Source organism: Alosa alosa, chromosome 18 (assembly GCF_017589495.1).
Source record: "Alosa alosa isolate M-15738 ecotype Scorff River chromosome 18, AALO_Geno_1.1, whole genome shotgun sequence".
NCBI classification, from domain to species: domain Eukaryota; kingdom Metazoa; phylum Chordata; class Actinopteri; order Clupeiformes; family Clupeidae; genus Alosa; species Alosa alosa.
Window position 1 is genome coordinate 30430409 of NC_063206.1, and position 25207 is coordinate 30455615.

A 25207-nucleotide genomic window follows, 5' to 3' on the forward strand; every position below is an offset into this window, starting at 1 on the left:
TGTCGCTATCCTAGTTGCTAGGGTAATCATGTTGGTTATTATAGCGGTTGCTAGGTTGACATTATGGTAGTGGTTGGTAAGGTGTTGCTAGGGTAATTAAGATGGTTGCTAGGGTTCTTTTAAAAAAACATAACATAAACTGCTCCACTTTTATTTCATGACCGCTTTGCATTTTAAACATGTAGCCTACCTTTTTTTTGTCATCAGATGAAGTCATGCAGACAACATACTGTGAAATTGAGCTGGACAAAGCCAAACGGGATGCTTTTGTCTATGCCATTAAGAATCACTACTGGTATCAAATGTATATTGATGACCTTCCTATTTGGGGTGAGTATTTTTTTTTTCTTTGTTTTTTTTATGCCATGCCATCCCACATTTTAAGTCGAGTGAAGAGTAGCTTAATTGAATGGCTTTATATGGTCAAATTTGTGGTACTTACTGATCTGTTGTATCTGTTTGGTTTGCTTTATTACATGGTATTATTGCACAGTTAGACCACACTTACAGATAATATTCTTGGGGTGAATGCATTTTTTTACTGCTTTTTCTTTTTAATTTATGTACACCGATTTAAGTACAACCAATGATACACCCCGTTAAACAAAGTTAATTTACTTTGGCTGTGTTGTCGCATTTAGTTTCTTTGTATAGGCTTGCTCTCTCCCACCTTATGGATCATTCCGTGTCAAATCCAGAAAAATGAAAATGTCACACCGTCTCAGATTTTGCGCAAGATTTGTGTTGTTTAGGTTCCCAAACGAAGACCTATAAAATATTTGTTTTCATACTTTACTTAAAAAAATGAAATAAATAATTTTACACTAACAAATGCCTTATCATGAAGACTTATACTACCTGCTTTTTGCACTTTTTTAAAATCTAGGGGCTGCTAAAAAAATCAGTGAGCAAACTGTACAAACTTTGAATGATTTGGTGATATTGAGAACATAACATGTTTGTCTTCCGTTCTGTAAAGTTTGGGCTGACTATGGATAATCATTTTCATGAAATTATTGTCCAAACATTGCTTCCCAGATTGTAAAACAGAAGTTGTATCAAGGACTGAAATAGAAAAAACTGATATAGACAAGGTTTGAACAAAACATGAGACGGTGCACCAATGACCTTATCTGATTTGGCACAGAATTACCCTGACTCCTTTCACACCATGTTCATTAACTTAAAGGAGAAATCCTGCCGATTTTTACCTGAATCTTGGTTGATAGAAGTCACCGAGTACTGTCGATAAGGAAAAAAAACGACAAAAATCGGTGCTAGCAAACTGGAGTAGCTGCAGCTAATGGCCAGAGCTCCCAGTTAGCTACAATGGCAGTTTTGGGGGTATGTTTTAAAGAGTTCCTTTTTTTTGACACAAAATGCAATTTAAAATTTCGGTGTAACGTGAAACTGTGCAACAGGGCCCTTACGTGACCACAAGATGCGTTTTCATCTCATACATTGTGAAGAAACCGTTTAAAGAGGTAGGTCACAGTACAAACTTTGAATTTAAATGGTTTCTTCGCAATGTATGAGTTGAAAATGCATCTTGTCACGTAAGGGCTCTGTTCATGTTGCACAGAAATTTTAATTGCATTTTATGTCTATTAAGAGGCACGACAGCACTCTTTAGAACATGGCCCCAAAACTGGTATTATAGCTAACTGGGAGCTCTGGCCATTAGCTGCAGCAACTCCATTTTGCTACCACCAGTGTTGGTAGTTTTTTTCCTTATCGACAGTACTCTGACATCTCGCGATCAAGATTCAGGTAAAAATCGGCCGATTTCTCCTTTAAGCTAAATAATATTACCAAACCTTCAGTAGATGTACTTTGTTTAAGCAGGTATTGTTGGAGAAGCTGATGAGAATGGAGAAGATCATTACCTCTGGACTTATAAGAAACTGGAAATTGGGTTCAATGGTGACAGGATTGTTGATGTCAACTTGACCAGTGAGGGGAAAGTTAAGCTGGTGCCTAACACAAGGATTGCTATGTCATACTCTGTGAGTAAATACCAGTGTCCATGATGACATATACTCAGTTGAGAACATATCAAAAGGTTGCTGGACCTAAATGTCCAATTAGATTAGATTCAACTTTATTGTCATTGTGCAGAGTACAAGTACAAAGCCAACGAAATGCAGTTTGCATCTAACCAGAAGTACAAAAAAGCAGAAAAGTGCAATGTGATATACAAAGTATAGATAGGTGGTGCATAGGCAGAACAAGAAATATAGTGCAGTGTAGACAGTAGTATACGGTTGGTTTACTGAAGGTGGTTTAGAGTAATATAAATTAGATATAAATATGTGCAGTGTATTAGCAGTTACTTTGAGATATGAACAATGTATGAACAATGATTGAACAACATGTACAGATATGTGCAATGTAGTAGCAGTAACAATTTAGTAGTAGTAAGAATAATATAGATGCAGTGTATTAACATAATATATTATGAGGAAAAACAGAATAAATATGGATATTCAGTATGAACCATATAGACAGGTATGTACAGCTATGTGCAGTGTGGTAACAGTACCATTGTAGTGCACATACAGTAGCATTATAAAAGTATTAAGAATACGTGCAGGATGGATAGTATGAAGAGCAGTAGAATAAGGAATTTGGGGGGGGGGGGGGGGGCTGGGGATGTCCGCCTCCTTGTTGTCCCTGTCAACAAGGAATTCATCCCTGAATTAAACATGTACATTTGTAAGGATTTGCCAATGTTGATGTTTCATCACACTACAATGTCTTAATTTACTGCTCAAAACCCATTTGTATGTGCAATGCCTCGTTAACGCTGTCACTGCTTTTGCTCTAGGTAAAATGGAAGAAGTCTGATGTCAAATTTGAGGACCGATTCGATAAATACCTTGACCCATCCTTTTTTCAACATAGAGTAAGTGAATTATTTTACATTCCTGGGAACACCATTCATATCCTTAAAATATACTATGTAATGGTGTTGTCTGAGTACTTTTGTGCATTCTAGTCTTAGTGTTTTTTATTTTATTATTTTTAAGCCCCTGGGGCCGGTTGCACCAACAGGGCTCACGCCTGGTTTTAATCAACGCCGGTCTTAACTCCGTGTTCTAAGCCCAACCTGATAGATAAACCAGTTGCAAGCGCACACTCTGAGGACATCAACACGAGATCTGAGATCTATGTGAAAAATCGTTGGATTTCTCCTTTAGTGCTACCATCACAGTGGTGTGATCAGAATTAGGATTCAATATGAAATTGAATTGTTTTTATATTTCTGAAATATTGCTGAATATGCGGTCTTCTAAGGCTGACTGAGTTCAACAGGTAGCTGAAGTTAATGTTAAAGTTGACAGGTATTTAGCAGGTGCTTTTATCCAAAGCGACAGAGACTCACAACGGCGGGTTTGGGAATGGAATATTGTCATCTGTTGTCAGACGGTAACATTACCACTGTTGATGCACCCGTCCTCTTTGACTATTAGAAAATCTGGTTGGATTGAAAGGAAGAATACTAGTAAATGACAAATCTTAATTAGAGTAATTCATTATTTGTTTATAGTCATAAGTGTACTTAAATGATAATTAGCTGAGTGGGCTTACTTGCATGATGCATTCTCATGTCTTTCCAAGGAGCCTGGAATCCCCTATACCATATTCGGGTCTACATGCCCATGGGTTCGAGTCTGATCTGTGTCATTTCCTGATCCCACCCCATCTCTCTCCCACTTGCTTCCTGTCACTCTCTTCATTGTCCTATCAGATTTAATGCGGAAAAAAAGCCAAACAATATTTTAAAAAGATAGTAAATAAATTATATCAATATTTGGCACCAGTGTGTCGATAATAAGGGTGTCACGATTTCGGTCTTGAAAAGTTGAAAATTGATCGAAGATGCATCTCAAGCTCGAATTTCGACGTCAAAGGTAGAATCAGAGACTTTCTAAGGAGGAGACACAACACTCACAAACTAACTCTATGCATTTCTATGGAGGATTTTTTAACACCAATATGGCAGTTGTTTACACGTATCCCGCCCCTTCCGCGGCAAAAAAGTTGACATTTGAATACATTGTGCCAATCATGTGGTGTGTTGTAAATACATCGTGCCAATCATGCTGTGATCTCGTGTGTCGTGAAGCCTTAGGCATGCACATTTCTGCAGAAATAGATGCCCGATAAGTGCCCAAAAAGCGTTACAATATGGCCACCGAGTGGAGGGACTTGCCTAAAAAAGAACTTTGGTAGAATCGACAATGTAGCCACACCCCAAATATCAAGTCCAGCATGCATGCCAAGAGGCAAAAACACACTCACACACAGTGGCGTGTCAACATTATTTCCTCTAACTAGAAGCAGCAGCCAGTTAAAAAAACAAAAACAAATGGAACTCAAAGCCTCTCCTGCTACTCTGAAATCACGGTATAGAAGTATTTTGTAGTTCATTGACGTTAGTTAACACTAACTTACTCGACTTACTCAATAAGTTTTAGTTACAGTCCAAAATTACTTTGATGCATAAAATGCACATTCATAAGTGCAGCATTCTATGAACACTCACCTTTTGTCTCTTTGGAGTGTACTGAAACAATCAAATTATGTTGTTTCACTTCACGTCTATGTTTAATGTGTTCTATGTATAAAAGTCCCCCAAAACAGAACTGGAAATAAGGCAAATAAGTAAACAACGTAAGAAATGCATTAATAGTAGTAATAATAATAGTATTAATAATAATAAAAAATTGAAAATGAAATCAAATTGAGGATTTGGATAATCGTGACGCCCCTAATCGATAACGAAACGTGTTATACAATAATTGCTTTATCTATATTTTGTTCCACCCTTACTAATCTCCAGTGTATCTGTTTGTTTTGTAATAGATTCACTGGTTTTCAATATTCAACTCCTTCATGATGGTAATTTTCCTGGTTGGTTTGGTGTCTATGATTTTGATGAGGACGCTAAGGAAAGACTATGCAAGATACAGTAAAGAAGAAGAGATGGATGACATGGTAAGCCATTTTTCACCCTCTTGGGAACCTGGGCTCTCATTTATACAATTCACAAAAAGGTAGCATAAACTGGAGTGAAATATGTATGTATTTCTCACTGCAAGCGTCAGTGTTCTGTATAGGGATCGACCAATTATCGGCGTGGCCGATTATTAGGGCCGATATTTAGCATTTTTATAATAATTGGTATCGGTCATTTTTTCCACCGATAAGCCGATATTGAAATGGATAAAGAATGAAACAGCTACTTTGTCTGTAAAGCGTCTCTCACTCCCTGCATTTGCTACTCTGTGGTCAAGAGCATTGTCCCGCCCACTACACCGTCTGATTTGTTAGTTAGCACGAATGCAGCCAATCAGGATCGAAGACTGAACACAGACAAAGTTTAGGATTCTCACTGGGGCAGACTGTAGACTGGGCTTCAGCTGTGCGGAGCTATTTTTGAAGGTAAGGAAGGTAGCCTACATTGGTGAAGTTGCAATGAATCACAATCATCTACACTGAAGTTACAAAAACACCACTTTGTAAGCTATTGTCTCTTTGATCCGGATCAATAAGTAAAGCACCCACTTCCTTCATTTAGCGAATTTCCGATTGATGCACGTTACTGATGCTGTTTACTAGTTAGCCTACAAACTCGGGTGCTGCATGTCGGGAGTTCTCTGCCTCCCCCTCGTTCGTTAATTGTGAATAACGGGACACCACGGCGGACATAGTACAGACAAGTCCTACATTTTGCGATAGCGAACGTCAAAAAGTCTACTTTTTGAAACGGACTGTCAGAAAAGACAACATGCACCTAGGGCCAACCGTAATTTAATCCGACCTGAACTATCGCGTCCTGACCTTTAGGCTCTCAAAAGTGTAGCTTGTAGCCTACACATGGACACATTGCATACTTAAATAGCCTAAGAACTATTTTAAAACTGTTTTGTTAAACTATTCAACCGTAACACTTGCCATCACGCATGCACCTCTTCCTCTTCCTCTCTCGTGCACTCACACACGATGGCAAATCATCCTCTTTGTGACCGGTCCCTTAACAAGCACATAGCCCATTGTGTAGGCCTAGTCTATGAAAATAATTGCTATCACTTAGCTCTTGGATTAACATGATACACAGGATTTACACTTGCAAGTGATGCAAGGTGATAGACAATTGTGTATCAAAAGAAGAAAGAAAAGTTTGCATAATTAAATGCTTTTGAATTAATTTTTTGCAGCATATCGCCTTTACTACCTTACCCCCCTTTTTGACAACTCGCATATCGGTTTTACATATCGGTTATCGGCCTCCTGTTTTGGTAATAATTGATATCGATATCGGCCCTGAAAAAAACACATCGTTCGATCCCTAGTTCTGTATATCTAGCCAGCAAATACATAGCACCTCAAACTCAACTACCATCAAGCCAAGTATTCTGGTAATGCATTTTGGGTAATGTAGTTGTAATACTGAACTCATTTCCTCATCAAAATGATCAATCTGTAACAAATTCCATCTAATTGCTTTCAATTTCATCACTTTTCAGGAGGAATGAAACATTGTTTCAATGAGCTGTAAGGGTATCTAGAAAATTGTCCACATATGAATTAGAGGTCGACCGATATAGTTTTTTTCTATGGCACTTTTTTTCTAACACTAATTAGATTAAACTTCATTGTCATTGTGCAGAGTACAAGTACAGAGACAACAAAATGCAGTTTGCGTCTAACCAGAAGTACAAAAAGGCAGAAAGGTGCAATGTGACACAGTATCCAGACAGGTGGTGCAGTATAAGACATATAGTCAGGGCTCGAAATTAGGACCCGCTAAGCATCAATGGTGAGTATATTTTTGTATTGGCGGCTGAATTATGGCAGGTACTGCGACACTTTTATTTGCAGGATAAGACATATAGTCAGGGCAAAAAATACTCACCATTTTTTTTTTTTATTTAGCGACGATTTCTGCGCTCCAAATCTGGCACGAACTAATCTGACCTGAGTTTGCACTTTAGCCTGTGTGTGCACTCATGACGATTCACAACTTTTTACGGCAATGAACAAAGTAAAGGCAAAAACATGTTTCTTTGTCGAACAAATTGGGGTGCAATGTGAGCCTTGAATTGGATACCATGCAGGGATTTGCTAGGATCTCAACCGGATTATGAATATGCTTTGCCATAGAGAAACACTTGAAAATGTGGGGTAGGTGGAGCTATATGAAGTTATTATTTTGCGCACCATATCTATCCGATCATTAGCCTGGCGGGCAATCCTATATCATTGAAATGTATAGTCTGGAATCGAACCATTTACCTTGCTTAATCCAAGGGGCGGGCAGAGAATTGTCTTTCAAACTGCCTAGGCATGCAATAGGCCAGCGCTACGACCATATCCGTATCCGGTCGGCAAAACGGCAAATACATCCTTCTTCGAAAGGAATTACTTAAGTGCATTGTGTTGCTCAACTTTCAAAGAAAAAGTCCAACTCCTCCAAAGTCCATGGCGTCAGCCAATAGAAATCCCTATGGTTTGATACTACACGTACAGGCTGAGCAAATTAATTTAGGGTGCGTCTAGATTTCTAGGCTATCCGATCATGGCTTCGCGAGTAATTCAAACGAGAGTAATGGGTGCGCACTGCTAGGTTGAGCTAAAATAAGTTATTCTTTGGCTATCACTTTGTCTGTTTTTATGATGTGATCCCATTGACTCAGAAAGATGTGCTTGGTATCAATGGATAGCTCTGTGTCTCTTTCATCTGACATGCGTGACATCTATGCAATCATGAGTTTGCGAGTGATTCAAACGAGAGTAATGGGTGCACAGATGAATGCAGAGCATTATAGATTGTTAATATGATGCAATTTGATTTAATTTCAGTATTTTTTTTTTTTTAAGTTTGCATACTTGATCGTACCGACAAGTCTCGTTGGAAAGCCCCACTTCTGCTCTGTCACGCAATAAAGGTCTCGCTGCGACGAACAGTTCCGGAGCAATTTAGCAGAAAAGAATGGATGTGTGTCTTTGACATATAAAGTTATATAGTTGACATATTATATTGACTTTATTCTCGACATCTCATCTTGACATATTCATCAGAACTAGTTTGGAGAGCGACCGCTCCAAAGGGTAGGCTACAACCAGGGCGATTGAAAAGGAGGACGAACGAAACATCCCAGTTTTCTTTGAGTGCAATAACGATAGACAGACATCATTTAGACAAAATATAGAACATATGAACCTCCGTTGCTCAGCCAAATACTTTCCTGTTGCATCCTTTTATCACGGGAGTTACAGTCGATAAATTCGATCGTGAAAAGTAAACTTCAATATAGCCGCAAGCGGTAATGGCGGGCCCGAGCACCTGCGGGCCGCAACCCGTGACATTTCAGAATCCAACAAAGCACCGACGTGGTGTATTTGTAAAATGTACATATTTGATGTGTGTGCTATTTGTTTTTGTATGTTATTTTCTGGCACATTTACTTGCTTGGCCAGGTGAGGGCGCAATGCAAGGCAGGCCCATTGTGTGTCCTCATAATCATAATATAAATTAACCTGAGAGATTTCAGATTATTCATTTGAAGCAAATAACATTTCTGATACACTTTTTGGCCAGATGGTGGCGCTATATTAGGCATTTGAATTACACATGTGAATATCATCACAATAATGATATCCAATATTTTGCAAAGTTTCAGATCAACCAATATAGGCATTACCAATTTCTGGCACATTTTCCTGCTTGGCCAGGTGGTGGCGCTATGCCAGGCAGGCCCATAGGGTCTCTGGATATCATCATAATTATAATATCTATTAACCTGAGAAGTTTCAGACCATTCATTCAAAGCATAGAGCATTTCTGGCATATTTCCTGTTTGGCCAGATGGTGGCGCTATGCTAGGCATGTGAATTATATGTGTGAATATCATCACAATAATGATATCCAATATTTTATAAAGTTTCAGATCAATCACTTAAGGCATTGTCCATTTCTGGCACATTTCCTACTTGGCCAGGGGGTGGCGCTATGCCAGGCAGGCCCATTAGGTGTCATATTACAACATATCAAAAATCCCTTCACAATTTAACATCAGTGACATCTTGGCATAATATTTGCCAAATTTCAAATGAATCTGACAAACCGTCTAGGAGGAGTATGTTCAAATTGATCAAATGACATCAGTATAATTGTCATTCTTTCTGTTGCCAGTTGGCGCTATGCCAAACATGCATTATGGGCATGTGAATATTATCATTAACATGGTCTTCAATGACCTGTGAAATTTAAAACATTTCAAGCCATGCATGGTGATTTATGACACATTTATTGTTTATGTGGAAGGGTATTAAAATTAATAATTTCGCCATTTCGTCAAATTACAACATATAAAAAAAAGCTTCACAATTTATAATCAGGAGCAAGGTCATGTATACCAACTTTGACATGAATCGGATCAACCGTCTAGGAGAATGCGTTAAAATTGATCATGTCCACAATGCACAAAATCTCAATTACCTCACTTCCTGTGGGCGTGGCTAATGGCATGTTAATACAAAAGTTGTTTGTTTTTGGGAGTTACATACACCCACCAAATTTGGTGTGTGTATCTAAAACTATATGCCAACCACAAATCACAGTGACATAAGGGGGCACTATGGAGTTCCTGGGCAACGCCCGGTGCCAAGCTTTTATCCCTGTCTCTTCACTGCATCACTTGATGTGTGTGCCAAATTTCATGTGTTTTCATTCATGGGAAGCACCTCTTTTGGCATCATGATTCATCACATATTTCATCACATATTAGTCTGCACAAAATCCCAATACCTCACTTCCTGTTGGGCGTGGCTAATGCATTGTACATACGAAAGTCGTTCATCTTGGAGAGATACAGACACCTACCAAATTTGGTGTGTGTAGCTGAAAGTATATGCCCACCACGGGATCAGTCATATAAGGGGGCGCTAGCGAGTCTCTGGGCCATAGCCAGGGCCAAGCTTTTTTACCTAGCTGCTTTGTGTGACACCTGATGTGTGTGCCAAATTTCAAGACTTTTCGATTATGTTAACCACCTCAAAATATTTGCCAACCACGGGATCAGTCACCTAAGGGGGCGCTAGAGAGTCTCTGGGCCATAGCCAGGGCCAAGCTCTTGTACCTAACTGCGATGCGTGACACCTGACGTGTGTGCCAAATTTCAAGAGTTTTCGACCATGTTAACCACCTCAAAAACAGGAAAGCAAAAAAGTGGAATAATAATAATCCTTACAAAAACAATAGGGCCTTGCGCCCTTCGGTGCTCGGGCCCTAATAATAGAGGGAGAGCAGATGGCTAACAAAGGTTCAGAAAAAGTCCTGTTGGCAGATTTGAGGAAAAGTCAGTAAAGGGTCTATATCTCACAATTTGAGGGTGCTGAATTCAAACATTTTGTTTACCAAGCTCAATTTTGAGTTTTAAGCTTGCTAATTAGCCTAATTCACATACTTTTTGGTTTTGCCATCAGATATCATAGGAATTGCAAAAAATAAGGCATTAATATACTCTTTATGTATCAGATATGTTGTAGGATAGGACAGGAATTACCCCAATGACCCTCAAGTAGCAAATGAAAATGAGCTAAAATATGAATTGAAATAATAGCTAAAATTCAGTATGACGTTTTGAAACAAAATAGATTCCTAATAAATTGATAGAATAGTAGGTGACTGCTAATTTTTCAGTAGAAAGTCCTTTGTCACAAACTCTTATGAACAGTCTTTAGGGCAAGGACAGTCAGTCTTTACAGAGGATTTACACTGTAATTTTTTTTTTACTGTAAAGGCGACTGTGCTTGCCTAGTTAAAACATCTCACTGGTGCTCTTTCCTATCATTCAAATTCAAGCTAGTGCTGGGCGGTATGACCAAAAATGTATATCACGGTATTTTTCAAAATTCTTACGGTTTCACGGTATATGACGGTATTTTTTTTTTTCATGCATAATCAGATGTTCACAGCATTTTCTACAGGTTGAGAGAGGAATTGCTGCAGTACATTGACTAAGGCTGGTCTATTTTACTGTCATGATGTAGAATAACTCCACACTAGTGGTAGGCTAATGCAGTTTTGCATGGCCCCAGAAAATGATGCTGTTTACAAAGAGCCACTCCTGATTCTAATGAAGAATCTAATCAGAATGCAAAGACAATTGCTGTCAAAATACAGAACTTTTACTGTGCAAATTTCACAAACATCTTGTATAAAAACCAATACAAAAAGTAGTGCAACTTGCAATAATTATACTTTTTTGAAAATTATACAATTTAAAATAAAACCTCTCTGCTAATATGCTTACTCTGTCAAATAGGCCTATCAGAAACATGCCTTAATGTTACTGTGTGGTTTACATGACGTTAGTGGTAGGCTAATGTTAACTTGATGTGGATGTCTTGTTAGCCTGCCATGAGCTTCGGTTCGGTTAGCTAGGCAAAACATTAACAAAAAAGTTTGTTTTGGTGCACTGATGACCGTCAGGATCATTTCTAACTAGCCAGCTAGTATTGCTCAGTGCATGTCTATAATATGCTTTACTTGCTACCTGGATAATTTCAGCGAATATTCTTAAGGTGAGATGAATGATAAGAACATTAAACTTCACTGTGTTCGGTGGGTTGCTAACTAACGTTGCTATCACCTACTAGCCAGCTAGTTACAGCTGTTGAACAATCTCAATAGAATTTTCGTGACGGTAAATCCCGTTCAATGCAGTATCCCTTAACGTTTTTCCTTAACTAAAGAAACAATTTAAGGTATTCTGTGCAACACCCTTAAATAAACCCCCTACCTAAGGAGAAATTAAGAGTCATTCTTCAGGGGAAAAACTTAAGGTGTTTTGTGTTTACCCTCACTATGCCTCGCGAGTGGCACCATCGTCGTCGTGGCAAAAAAGTCCCGCCTGAAACACTGTCGCTGGGCGGTAGGCGTTCCAAACGCTGTGTAATAAAATATGGCGGTATATTAAAAAAATCCTATCATAACAAAAATATACACCGGTATATGGTGTGAACCGGTATACCGCCCAGCACTAATTCCAGCCATGCAGAAAAATGGAAGAGTGTGCATGTTTGAAGAGTGCTATGGAGATTGCATTATTTGCAAAAAATTTAGACAAGATATCCTTTATAGTGCAACCAAAAGAAACATTCTCCAGTGCATCATCACTGCATATGATGCTGAAAGGGAAGTGGACCTAGGACAAATCCTCAGCTATGAACTGATTAATGTCCCTGTACTGTAGCTATTGCAGATAGCGATGGTTATTTGTGAAGTGGAAATAAGTCTATCCTCACTCAAGTGCTGTCTAGCAATGTGCATAATCACTGCAAAAATTGCTCATTCAACACTGGTAATAAATGCTCAAGATCTAGCTATGTCTAGGACACTCATCTGACTGCAGCACATCTGTATGCAGGAAAGGTTGTATTGTTATTTGTTTTGTGGTAGCAAATGATGTTGACTATCAAATAAATAGACCTAATGTAGAAATGCACACAGCTATTGCAACAGATAATGGTGTAGGCCTATCTGATTAAGACCTGAGTGGTTGAAACATACTTATTAATACACTGGGAGCAAAGACTATCTTCACTTATTTCCCTTTGCAACTGTCAAAGAAATCCCAGAAACACGGGAAGGCCTAGGGTAGCCTACATCAGATGGCTATAAGATTAGGCTCTTCTGCATAGCATTAAGTGATTTGCATGCAGTAATTTGAACACTGACCTTGATCTAGCCTACTTTAAAACCCAGAATTTAACCAAAGTGCACCAAATTCAACACAAATGACTCAATACACTTGGAGGAGGCCTGCATCCTTTCTTTTCCAGATATTTTGGATTTGGATATCGTTTCAGTATCGAGTATCAGGATATTTATGGCAGGTATTGTATCGAAGTCATCATTTTGGTATCATGACAACACTATGCCAGAGCCACTCTGTTTTCTAGATGTCGAGGATTGGAGGCATACCACCAACAAGTGATGCAGCTCAATGGCATATTAGAAGAGCACATTATCAAGCACTAGTATGGAGGCAAGCACACATACTAAATCCAGTGTTACTAGAAGTAAAATGTTTTTTACTTGTCGGTTGTTGCTAATGGTAGATGCAGTTCTGCATTAGGCTTATTCCAGCTATCTAAGTTCATATGTACTGTAGGATATATTCTGAGTTGAAGGTTATCTGTGCAACTTGTTATTGTGATGAAATGCATTAAACACCACATGAGTGACTCACTATGTTAGCAATAAAAATATGGTTGTGTTTTGATTAGAATTTCGGAGTTTATTACATGTTAACTGTAATCATGTTCCTATTAAATACATTAATAAACTATAGTATGGGTTCTTTAATGCTCAGACATGTATTTAGAGAACACTTTTATTTGGTTTTAGTGATTACTTTTGAAATCAACCCAATTTAGGGAAAAATAAGCAAATAAAATCGCTATTTTATGTTAAAATGCTGATTATGTGGCTTAGAACTCAGACATAAAAAATATTCAGAATCAGCACCCTCAAATTAGGTAAGAAAGGTGGTTTACCAACTTTTCCTCAAATTTGCCGTCAGAAGTTCTCTTCTGTGAAGCTGCTCTCCCAGTATAATAATCCTTACAAAAACAATAGGGCCTTGCGCCCTTCGGTGCTCCGGCCCTAATTAGCGGTTTATGTCTTTATTTTATTATTAGAGAGTGTTTTTCATGTGTTTTCAAGATTCGACTTCAAGCTTATTAGCCTAGACTACTAAATGCTCTCCCCAATCCCCGACTTTCACATTGCATGTTTGTAATGGATGCAAAACAGGCTATTGCTGAATGTCTATGGAGGGACATATGAAGCTGCCGTCCCGACCAGGCCAGCCCCATTGTATTCTAAGTATGCACACATATCTATGTTTATACTATATTTTATGCAGGTGAGCTATGGAAAAGCAGTTTTAGAAAAATGAGTTTTGCCATGTTAACCTATGGAGACTGATGGCCTGTGGGTCATGAAGGGCTCTTATTTGGATGTGCGGTGGCCTTACCCACGTAAGAATAACATTTTGTACTATAAAAACAGTATCATTGGAAATAACATTGTGTACTTATAGAAACATTATATCATTGGAAACATGTATTATTCTAGCTATATAAATGGCAGTGCATGGTATTTCCATAACTGCGAGATATACGCGCTTCACGATGATGGCAATGAGGACATTCACCAAGACGTAGCAGCAATCTATCTGAAATAACGCCTATTTAACCCTTTCGTGCCCGTGCCGAACATTCCATTTTTGGTGCTGGATGACCTCCTTACACAAAAAAACGTATTTCTTGAGTATAATACATACCATCAATGGGATATACATACCATTGTAATCAGAAGGGTCAGTTCTATCAAATGATGTAAAATACATATGGTAATGTTGATCTAGTAATGAACAGTCTTGAAAATCCTCTCCAAATGTATACCTTAATTGTTAAAATTGAATTTCATTAGCGATAAAAATGAATTTTCATCATATTTCTATACGAGATAGAGAAAAATATAGAGTGTATGACATGTTCAGCAAGTTGTGGGCTATTTAACAAAAAGACTGAATTGGAATATCAATAACCTTTCAAAAGTTATGATAAATTAAGTGATAAGTGTAAAAAATGCAGTAAACGGATTTAGAATGTTGACAGAATTCTCTTTCTCACCAAAAACATAAAAGTATGCATAAAACTAATAATGAAGTCAGACACAATGGTTTAGATTTATTTGGTCCATCAGAATAAACCATTTATTTGTATATAAGCAAATGCTACAGTCAACAATAATGATGTATAAAAGAAAAACATGTACCTTACCAGTAATACAGGAAGTAAGTATACTGTATATTTATTGAAGATCAATTCTGAATAGAGACATAGAATACATTTGATTCAACAACTTCCTTATATAAATAAGGTATAGTGTAATATGAAAATGATATACATCTATAAAATGTATTACTTATGAAAAGCTAGGAATACCATCAACTTCAACATCACTCAAAAATCAATGTGTCTAAACATTTGAAAGTGGATAACATAGAACAAGCCTGTTGAGAATAAACACATACACACGTATACACACAAACTCACACACACACAGAGGAGGATAGGGAAAGGTGGGGTGGGGAACCTGAAGGTTAAACACAGAAGACCTATGACTCATAACGAAACGCATCCCCTTCTGTAGAATGCCAAATCTGACAGCAATTTTGTTTACCAAAAAAGCAGTCACCTACCGCTAAACTCCAGGCCATACAAGCTACTTTAGTGTTATTATGTATTGTTTTTATAACAAAGTCAACAATTTTTCTTTGGCTCCTGCTGTACAGGAATATGTACTTGATGAAAGGACGAAAGAGTAGTAGTTGGAGCAGCTGAAGGCGAGGCTGAAATTTTGACGGAAATGCCTGCTAGCTGTTGTGATAGATTTTCACCAAAGTCTTTCTGGCTGTAGCTACCAAACCTAGGTTCAACACCAGATTCTGCATTGCCAAACTTGAAATAATAAGAAACTACTGAAACAGCAATGTCAATGGAGAAAAAGTGTACACAATATGTATTTCTCATTTGGTCAACGCTCCCTGATCCCTTCAGAGACTTGGTTCCCCAGTAGCAATGGATATTAGGGAGGGAAGTGAAGTCCCATGTCAATGATCAATCCCAGAAAACTGTGAAACTCTTCTGGGGTCTCTTCGTCCCATGCCCCTGCACTGTGTGTTTGCATACAACGGCCTACTAAGCACAACCTCCCACCCGTTCCGGTTGGTAAAACCACATATGCCTGGGACAACAACATAAAAATCAACATAACAAGTCTATTTCACAGTGTTTTAGTGGCAGTCTACACCACCCCACACGACGCCACCTAAATCTATACCTTCTTCCTCCATCCTCACATGGTCTTCAACATTGTGAGCGCCAGCTCATCAGCAGTCAGCTACCTCTTCAGGCCTGCAAGGAGGTCTGTGTAGGTCTTGTCATCCTCCATCTGAAACAACAGTAAAATCATACAAATGTAATACATTTATTAATTTAAAAAATAAAATCACAAAACTACAGATGTGTGTGTGTGTGTGTGTGTGTGTGCACATACATACACAAGAAGAGGTAGCCTAAACTATTGAAGCATTTTGAGTAACTCAAAAAATATATAGAAGTATGAAAAGTAATTTTATTACACATGGGTTTAGCTACCCTAAATCTGATTGCCTGGCTGGCATTAAGATAAAGACAGATTACATTTCACCTAGTAACTAACTGCTTAAATGCAATAATGACATTTCTGACATAATATGTGATTTCACATCATGTTTTCTATAAAACTACATATTGAGAAGAGTAGAATATCAAGTCATGCCATCTTAGAAAATGTTGAGACAAGCACGTCTGATGTTTGTCATTTAGAAGTTAGCAAGGTAAAACAGTTCACTACAAACTGCCTAGCAGGTAACAACCCGAGGGAGAGGCAATACGTTAATTAGCACTACATTTCTGACAGAATCCGTGATTTCACATCTTGTTTTCTACAACTACATATTGAGAGGAGTAAAAAATATCGCCAACTTATTTCATGTAAGAGAACATAACTTAGAAACGCGGCCCATTGATTTATTCAGCTTTGGTATGCTATACTGACTTGCCAATATAATGCTTACCTAACAAGCAAATTGGTACTAGAAAACAAACTTACTTACAGGTTATATACTAACAGGTTTTAAATGAAACTGTCAAATGAAAATAACTGATATCAAAAGCAAACGAGAATACTGCAAGCAGTTCAGAGTAATGCAGCTAGCTAAAGTTACATGACGATGCACTTAGCCCCCGTTCTGCCATAATGTTGACGCTGATGAGAAAGCATATTACTGTCAAATAACATGATTTTATGACTACAAATTAAGATTAACCATAACTAGAAACGATGTAAAATTACCTCAGTTTATCCAGCTGTGTGGTTTCCAGTCGAGGTAAACTCCAACGGTGCAGGTGGCATCTAGCGGTCCATGTTAAAATGTGCGACTGAAGTGAAAAGTTTTTTCGACTCATCTTCAAGTATCCAAAACATTTCGCCATAAACCCCTTAACCAATCATATCAAATTGAAGCTTATGTTGTCAGCATTACGGGGAAGATTTCAGAAATAAAATCAGTCATTGGACAGCTGAGATATTAGATGATTGGTCATCGTTAAAATTTTAACGAAATTAGACCGGTCGGGCTTGTAAGGGTTAGATTAGGCCTACCATTCATAATTGTCAAATATTAGAGTTGTGGGAAGTGTACATAGCTTAAACTGTATGTTTGAACTGTGTTTCGAGTTTAATGTTGTCATGTCGAAATTAAAGTCGACATGACATTTCAACTTTATTCTCAAAATTTCGAGTTTAAAGTGTAATCCAGCAAAAATTGACCCAAAGGTGTTTTTCTGAATTAAAACGCATCAAATAAGCTGTGGAGACAGTAATTTTCGTTGATCAACCACTACAGAGCTTGGCCTGGTATATGCTAAAGCCCCAAATTGCAAACGGTGGATTAGCTAACGACAGTAATCTAAACGCTTCCCAAATAGCATTTTTTTTTTAAACCAGTAACATTGTTCAAAACAGCACCAAACCTCTTGCTTAGTAGCTTGCTTAGGGTCTCTACACTTAAAACGAAGCACCAACAACCTAGTTAGCGAACCCGGAGTTTATTACAGAAGACTGAACACTTACCAACTGCCCCCCTAACGGCTCCTACACACAATTGCGTGTGTTGCAGTGCTGGAGACTCATCCCATTCACTTTACATGGGTTCACGTCATCCGTTGCCGAACAGAATTGTGGGCTGTTGCGTCGCGTTTCTCCCGTCGCTCGCGTTGAGAAGTTCAGCTGTTGCTGCACCGACGGACGGCACCGGCCAATCAAGCCAATCGACGGACGGCACCAACCAATCAAACCAATAGCTACCGTAGGGAACACCCACTGGCATGCGTTGACTGAACGCAACTGTGTGTTGAAGCCGTAACGGCACCGCAGTCACGCTATCCGGAGAAATTCTTAGGTCACCTCTTAACGATTTACGGCCCCCCATTGTTTACATGTGTTGAATGGAAGTCAATGGGAGCTGTAAATTCTTAATAGAGGGGACCAAAGAATTTCTCTGTTTAATGTTGAGCCTATAAACTATAAACAACAATATATACAATGCAGAAATAAATGTATTCATCAAATCATTCACTTTCTTTGCTCAACAATTGAAACTTAAATAGTTCACATATTTATATTGGTTTCCTTTTACAGGACAGGGATCTTGGAGATGAGTATGGATGGAAGCAGGTTCATGGTGATGTGTTTCGACCATCAAGTCACCCCATGATGTTTTCTTCGCTCATCGGCTCTGGCTGTCAAATATTTTCTGTGTCTCTCATCGTCATTGTTGTGGCCATGATTGGGGATTTGTATACAGAGTAAGTTATTTGCATTACTATTGTTTTTTATTATTTATTTACAATTTAGTCATTTTTGTACAGATATACACACACAAAGGACAAGGGGGGGAAAATAGAAAGTGTAATAGTGGACAAGACAAGAACACCAAGACGGGCATTAATAGACTTAAGGGGGAAAAAATAACTAGAAATGCAATTCCAAGGAATTACAGTGCATGAAAAGGCAATAATTGTGACGTAAAATATCATATAGTTAAAACAGATAATGCATAGTTTAATGAAAGTTGATAGTGTAAAAGTAGACTGTTTAAAAGTTGAATGAAACAATCTGTAAAAGTTGTTGATAGACTGATAGTTTAATGCAGGGGTGTCAAACATACGGCCCGCGGGCCATGTACGGTGATTTTGAACGGCCCGCACATCAGTCCCTCAACAACGAGAGAAAACTTCCCTTGTGTGTGTGTGTAATGTGTATCACACCAAATTGGCCCACCAACTATGCACAGTATCCCATTAGCTGCATGCCATCAGGCTATTTACAATTTTCTATCGCGTAAAGTTAGTGAACACGTTATCAAAATTAACGCGCACACATTTTGTTTGAGCAGGAGACAGAATACGCACGCAGGCACAACTAGGCTACTTGTTGTTTTCTTTTACTCTGCTATCTAGATATGGTTATCAGCACACAATGTTGAGCTAATTCACAAACTCATAGGCTACTCATCATGGATATCACAAGTTTAAGCAACGAAAACAGAAAGGACTGAGGCAGCAAAGCTTGAGGAGTTATTCCAGATGGGCAAGAACATGGTAGGCAATTGGTGTGGTTGTCAGAACGTTAGACTGCATTACAGCTGTTTAAAGCCAGACGTCACGATACGCTAGAACAAAACTAAAGGTAAGTTTAGCTATAGGGCTGTATCAATTTGTCCAAATGAATAGCTCCTCGTAGATGTTGTTGTTGTAAAATTGCATGTGGATATTGTTATGCTATGTAGGCTACTTTTTTTGCAATGCACGGGCCTAAAACCGGGAAACGGACAAATATTGTACACGCATGAATTTGTTTTTGCCGGGGTGGGTAGGTGTGCGTTCCATAGCACACACTCACTCTCTCTCTCTCTCTCACTCTCACTCTCACTCTCACTCTCACACACAGTACCTTTCTTAGCAACAGTTAATTTTAGTGGTGAGCACAAACAAGTGTTATGGACATTGTTATGCACATTATTGACTGCAGTTTATGCTCATCAATGTCAGTCCATGAATGAATATTGATCAGTTGTAAACTAATAGGCCTAGAAGTTGAATTTGAAAATGTTACTGTTGTAGGCTGTTTTTTTTTTTTATTTCAGCCACACTGTTTTAAAGTGGTTAGGACCATTATTTCACACCAATTTTGAATAAGCCATACTGCAATTCCGATTTCATGGTTGCACCATGCACATGCCGATTATGTGGCCCTCAGTAACCTATAAATTCAATGATGTAGCCCTCTATGAAAATGAGTTTGACACCCCTGCTTTACTGCATGTTGATAGGCAAATAGTTTAATGGATGTTGATTAGCAGATGGCAGTTGATACAGGTGCAAATCAGTTTAATTGGCTCTTTGTGGGTGCCTAGTTGAGCAGCTGACAGTTCATACCGGTGCAAATCAGTTTAATTAAAACTGCAAAACAGTTTATGATGTCAAAATGCTAATGAAAAGTCTATGGGAAAAAAAGCTTGTTTTTTGTTAATATCTCAAAAGGATCAGATAGTTTAGTGGCTGTTGATGGACATAGTTTAATGCAGTGTTTCCCAACCTTTTTTCCTTGAAGGCCCCCTTGCCTGTGTCTAAGACAAGCCAGGACCCCCTACCCGAACTCCTACCCGCATACACACACAAAAAAAATAAAGTGATTAATTACAAACTTATAAGTTCAGAGGTAATAAATAGCTACATGAATTTAAATGTGGAACAAAAATATGGAATAATGTGGAATATTAAATTAAATGTGGAATAAAAATAATGTTAATGCAAAGTCAATGGGGAAAAATAAGCTTGTTTTTTGTTAATGTCTAAAAGTATAATGTTTACAAAAATGAAAAATACATTGCTTAAGTGTCCTTTTAAAGACCTACGTTACAAAGTTTGAATGAAGTTTCTACGTTAAACAGTTAAAGCTGAATTAGACGCAGACATTTTGGTAAGAAGAAGACTTCGGATAACATGCACTGATTTTCATGCACTGTAATAATAAACGAGACATTAACAGACATCACATAAGAGGGAAAGAAAAAAGGGCAGTCATTATTATTATTATTAACATTTACAAATATCCGTATGGCTGTGTGTATTAGGAATGTCATGAGAACCGATACTTGCGATACCTTTCGATTCTAAAATGAAAAAAACATAGACGATGCCAATTGTTCGTCGCAATCGTAAGCTCATATGCCAATGTAAGTATCGGTGCTTGGAGGCAGTATATGCCTCAGTGTTCCTCCTCAGTGAATGATATAACAAGTCATCTCTCAAAAACATCAGGACATAAACCACGTATCAAAATCATAAGTTCTGAATCCAATACCCTCAAGCCCCCCTTTCAAAGGCTCTATTTTGGCGGTCAGAAACGGATGGTCTGAGGCGTGTAGTTTATAGACATTAAAGGTGTGGCTAGGGATGTAATGATTACCGGTATAATGGTAAACCTTGATAAAAATCTTGACGATAACAATTACCGTTTCAAATATCATCATTATTGCAGTTGATTACCACGGCGTGGAAACCGTGTGTTTTAATCCTTCCCAGCTTCATCCAAGCCTGCTTTTGACATACAGTAGACCTGGTACAATAAAAAAAACTGGTACCCTACTGATTCTGTTGTCTAATTGATGGATTTAACTGCGATACGGATTAGGTTACACCTGATTTTAAAAGGCGGAACATTTTCACCGCAAAACGTGTACTGTATCATGTAGCCACTCTGCGTCTTTTTATACCGCGATAATACCGAAAACCGTGATAATTTACATAACTTACATCTCGTGACCGTGCTTCTTCAGCTGTGTTTTATATGCGCCTTAAGCTATAGACCAGGTTTTTCTTAATCAGTGGCGTGATGAATTTTAGAAGGCTTATTTATGCTTCTGCGTCAACTCCACGCTGTAGCTACGCTGTCACTCCTACGGCGTCGTGACCCTTCTGGAGTTTCGTTGGGGTTGCTTTGCATCTAGTTAGGGTGTGTGTGGCTTCGAAGTTCTGTGTCGCCTGTGTCTGCATCGCTCACCACCGAAGCGCTAGTCAGAATGGCAAACCCCATAGACTGTTGTGCTGAAATATTAATCTTATTTTTTGGCCTTTTCTTGCTTAGATTTTGTAAAAAGTATCGAAATAGACACAGTAAAATCCAATGGGCTAGTTGCTGTAACCAGAAAATAAGTCTGAGGGTATTTGCGAGGCGTCTGCCAGCCAGTTTATGTTAGCAAGCAAACTTTACCACAACTGCCCAAAAGGTACTGCTTGCTGGCAAAGTGCTAATTTTGAAAACGTTACTGACAAATAGACACTTTACAAATGGATAACCCTGTCATGTAACCAAAATATGTCTTTGTTTATTTGCAAAGCTTATGTCCGTGAACTACCATGTTGTTCACAGTAGGCTGCTTGAAATACCGGCTATCAACACACAGGACTAGTTGACCAATTACAATCCTTGCGGTCTGCGTCGCCTCAACGTGAGTTTACACATTTTTGGGGACACATATATTGCTTTTAGAGCCAAAATGCCTGATAAGAGCCAATTAGTCCAGAGGTCCTAGAGTTGTTTGTCAAGGGGATGGGTAAGTCCTCCTCCTTTGACAACACCCCAATAGAGCTTCAGAGAAGCCCGATAGTCATTAATACCCGACTAGAGTATCAACACCTGAATAGAGTCAATAAAACCAGAGTAGAGTAGTTATCATGCGAATAGAGCCATAACGCCCGATAGTCATTAATATTCTAAATAGAATATTAACAACCGAATAGAGTAATTAACACCTGTGTAGGGTAATTAACACCCAAATAGAGCTTCAGAGAAGCCCGAGATAGAGCCGTTACGTCCATAGAGACTATTGCCCATTCTGTCTATTTTTGTAGAACAAAAGGATGACTACAGATTCCCCCTTTGCCCAGCTAAGGACAGCAATAGTACTACAAGGAACAATAGTACTCACCCAAAGAGTGATTTGTCCCATGAGTGTTGATCATACATAGTAGGTTTGAATTTTGGCAAAAATCCAGTCCATATCAATGAAAAATCTTGGATCCCTGGACTCAGAGTCCAGAGTGCTAGTCTCGGTAGAACCTCCATGGTTTCCATGGTAATTTTGATACCACAGATGAATGAAGACAGTCAGACCAATGGTAGGAAATATCCGGAACAGAGTTTAATTTACAATGATGCGCATCATAGGAGACAGCATGACTTCATCTAAAGATCCACCAGCTGCTCTAACTACACAAGGAAATAGTTAGGGTTTCCCCTAACTTTTTTCCCATCTCACGTGGACTGAATCAGACTCTGATTAGTGGCAACCTGGCAATCCGGAGCAGATGGCTACCGTCACAGGCATGCAGAACAGTGAAACACTGCAAAGTCATAATATTCCCTCTTATCTCTAAATACAGTCACACACTGATATATACAGGGAAAATACAGGAACAGAATGAAAAAAGAGCAGTCATCTCATTTGTGGAAGAACACATAACAAAAACATCAGGACATAAACCACTTATGAATATATAAATAATATGTTCTGAATCCAATACAAGTTCCTACTATGACCACAGGGTGCAGACATGTACTTAGTTTGGGTGACTTGAAAAATAGAGGCTGACTCTCATGTGCAACTTACCATGTTTTAAGCAGAATTTGTAGAAATAATTTTTTACTACCTTCACTTTGTCTTGTTTTGCCATTAGTGTTATGGTTTTCTTCAAATAAAGTAAGTGAGATAAAGTATAAAAGTGTCAAAAATAGACATGGTATTAGCATCACAGTAAACTATTCACCGACTGTTTATTTGTAAACACCTCTCTGTTACATTGTTTTATGATGTAATATCTTGAAAATGAAAATTGTGTTTTAAAAAATGTGTTAAAAATGTCAGTGTGTCAGTATCTCTAACTAATAATGTGATTTTTTTTTTTTTTTTTTTTTTTTTTTTTTTTTTTTTTTTTTTTTTTTTTTGCTTGCTTGTTTGAGAAAATGTTAAGGACTTTTCTTGTTGGAAATTATATCTCCCACCCTGATTTTTTAAATCTGAGGTGGTCAGGTGGGAAGATTTTCGTAAATCTAAGGAACTGACATAAAATGACCCTGTTAGATTATGCGTTCAGTCCAGCTCTTCAGCTTAAGCAATCCGCATGCTTTGTTTTCTGTTACCTTTGTTTTCTGTTATAATTCCCAACAAGAAAAGTCCCTGCTCCAGCTCCAATGGCCGTGGTCTGTCCACCACCCCCGGCTGACTCAGAAACGGCTCTTGTTTGCGTGCCTGCCCTACCCCCACCCATCCCAGTCTCTCCAGCTCTGCATCCCGGTGACACCCAACGACCTAAGCCACGATCACCTCACGCCCTGCCCCCGCCTGAGGCCTCCTTGCCTGTGCCTGTTGAGGTTTCCACGACTCTGGCAGCCTTGACGGGGACATCAAGGAGGTGGTCATCCCCCAGCCCCCACACCCCCTCAATACCAGGGCAACACTCACCTCCATCATCACAGGCTATCGTACCCCCACATGGCGATCACGAACAAGGAGGTGACAACGACCTCAGTCAACAGCCATCAGACACACAGATCCCAGATGCACCCCTCCCCCTCCACTCCCCTTACACCCCCCCATCATCACAATAGATCAAGTGAGAGCTCAACTAAAGAAACTGCTCAGACCCCAGGTATGCCATGCACTAGACCCGTTACAGTTTGCATACCAGGAGAAAGTGGGCGTGGACAATGCCATCACTTATCTTCTACACAGGACACATTCTCACCTAGACAAGGGGAAAAGTGCTGTGAGAATCATGTTCTTTGATTTCTCAAGTGCTTTTAACACCATCCAACCCCTCAGACTGGGAGACAAGCTCTTGCAGATGGGTGTGGACGCTCACCTGGTAACCTGGATTACAGATTACCTGACCGAGCGACCACAGTTCGTCAGACTGAAGAACTGTCTCTCTGACACTGTGATCAGCAGCACTGGAGCGCCACAGGGAACTGTGCTCTCTCCAGTCCTGTTCACCCTGTACATATCTGACTTCTGCTACAACACCGAGTCATGCCACATGCAGAAGTTTTCTGACGATACTGCAATTGTGGGGTGTATCAGGAACGGGCAGGAGGAGGAGTACAGGAGCCTGGTGGAGGACTTTGTGCAATGGTGCAAACTCAATCATCTTTAATTCAACACTTCAAAGACCAAGGAGATGGTGGTGGATTTCTGCAGGTCTAAGCCCACTGTGCACCTACAAGTATATGGGTGTCCACCTGGACAATAAACTGGACTGGTCAGCCAACACTGACGCACTCTACAAGAAAGGGCAGAGCAGGCTCTACTTCCTGAGGAGGCTGCGGTCCTTAAATGTGTTCAGCAAGCTCCGCAGGATGTTCTACCAGTCTGTTGCTGCCAGCGTCCTCTTCTATGCAGTGGTATGCTGGAGAGGAAGCACAAAGAAGAAGGATGCGGAGCGAATTGACAGG

At 39.1% G+C, this 25207-nt stretch overlaps 1 protein-coding gene across 1 annotated transcript in view; it reads left to right on the forward strand.

The window, feature by feature from the left end:
* The window catches only part of tm9sf3 (transmembrane 9 superfamily member 3), a 61952-nt gene that overhangs the window by 21822 nt on the left and 14923 nt on the right, over positions 1-25207 (forward strand). The window contains exons 3-7 of the mRNA XM_048269136.1: positions 208-330; positions 1846-2006; positions 2828-2905; positions 4870-5001; positions 18332-18498. Of these exons, the coding sequence (XP_048125093.1) occupies positions 208-330; positions 1846-2006; positions 2828-2905; positions 4870-5001; positions 18332-18498 (661 nt within the window). The remainder of the gene's footprint in view (positions 1-207; positions 331-1845; positions 2007-2827; positions 2906-4869; positions 5002-18331; positions 18499-25207) is intronic.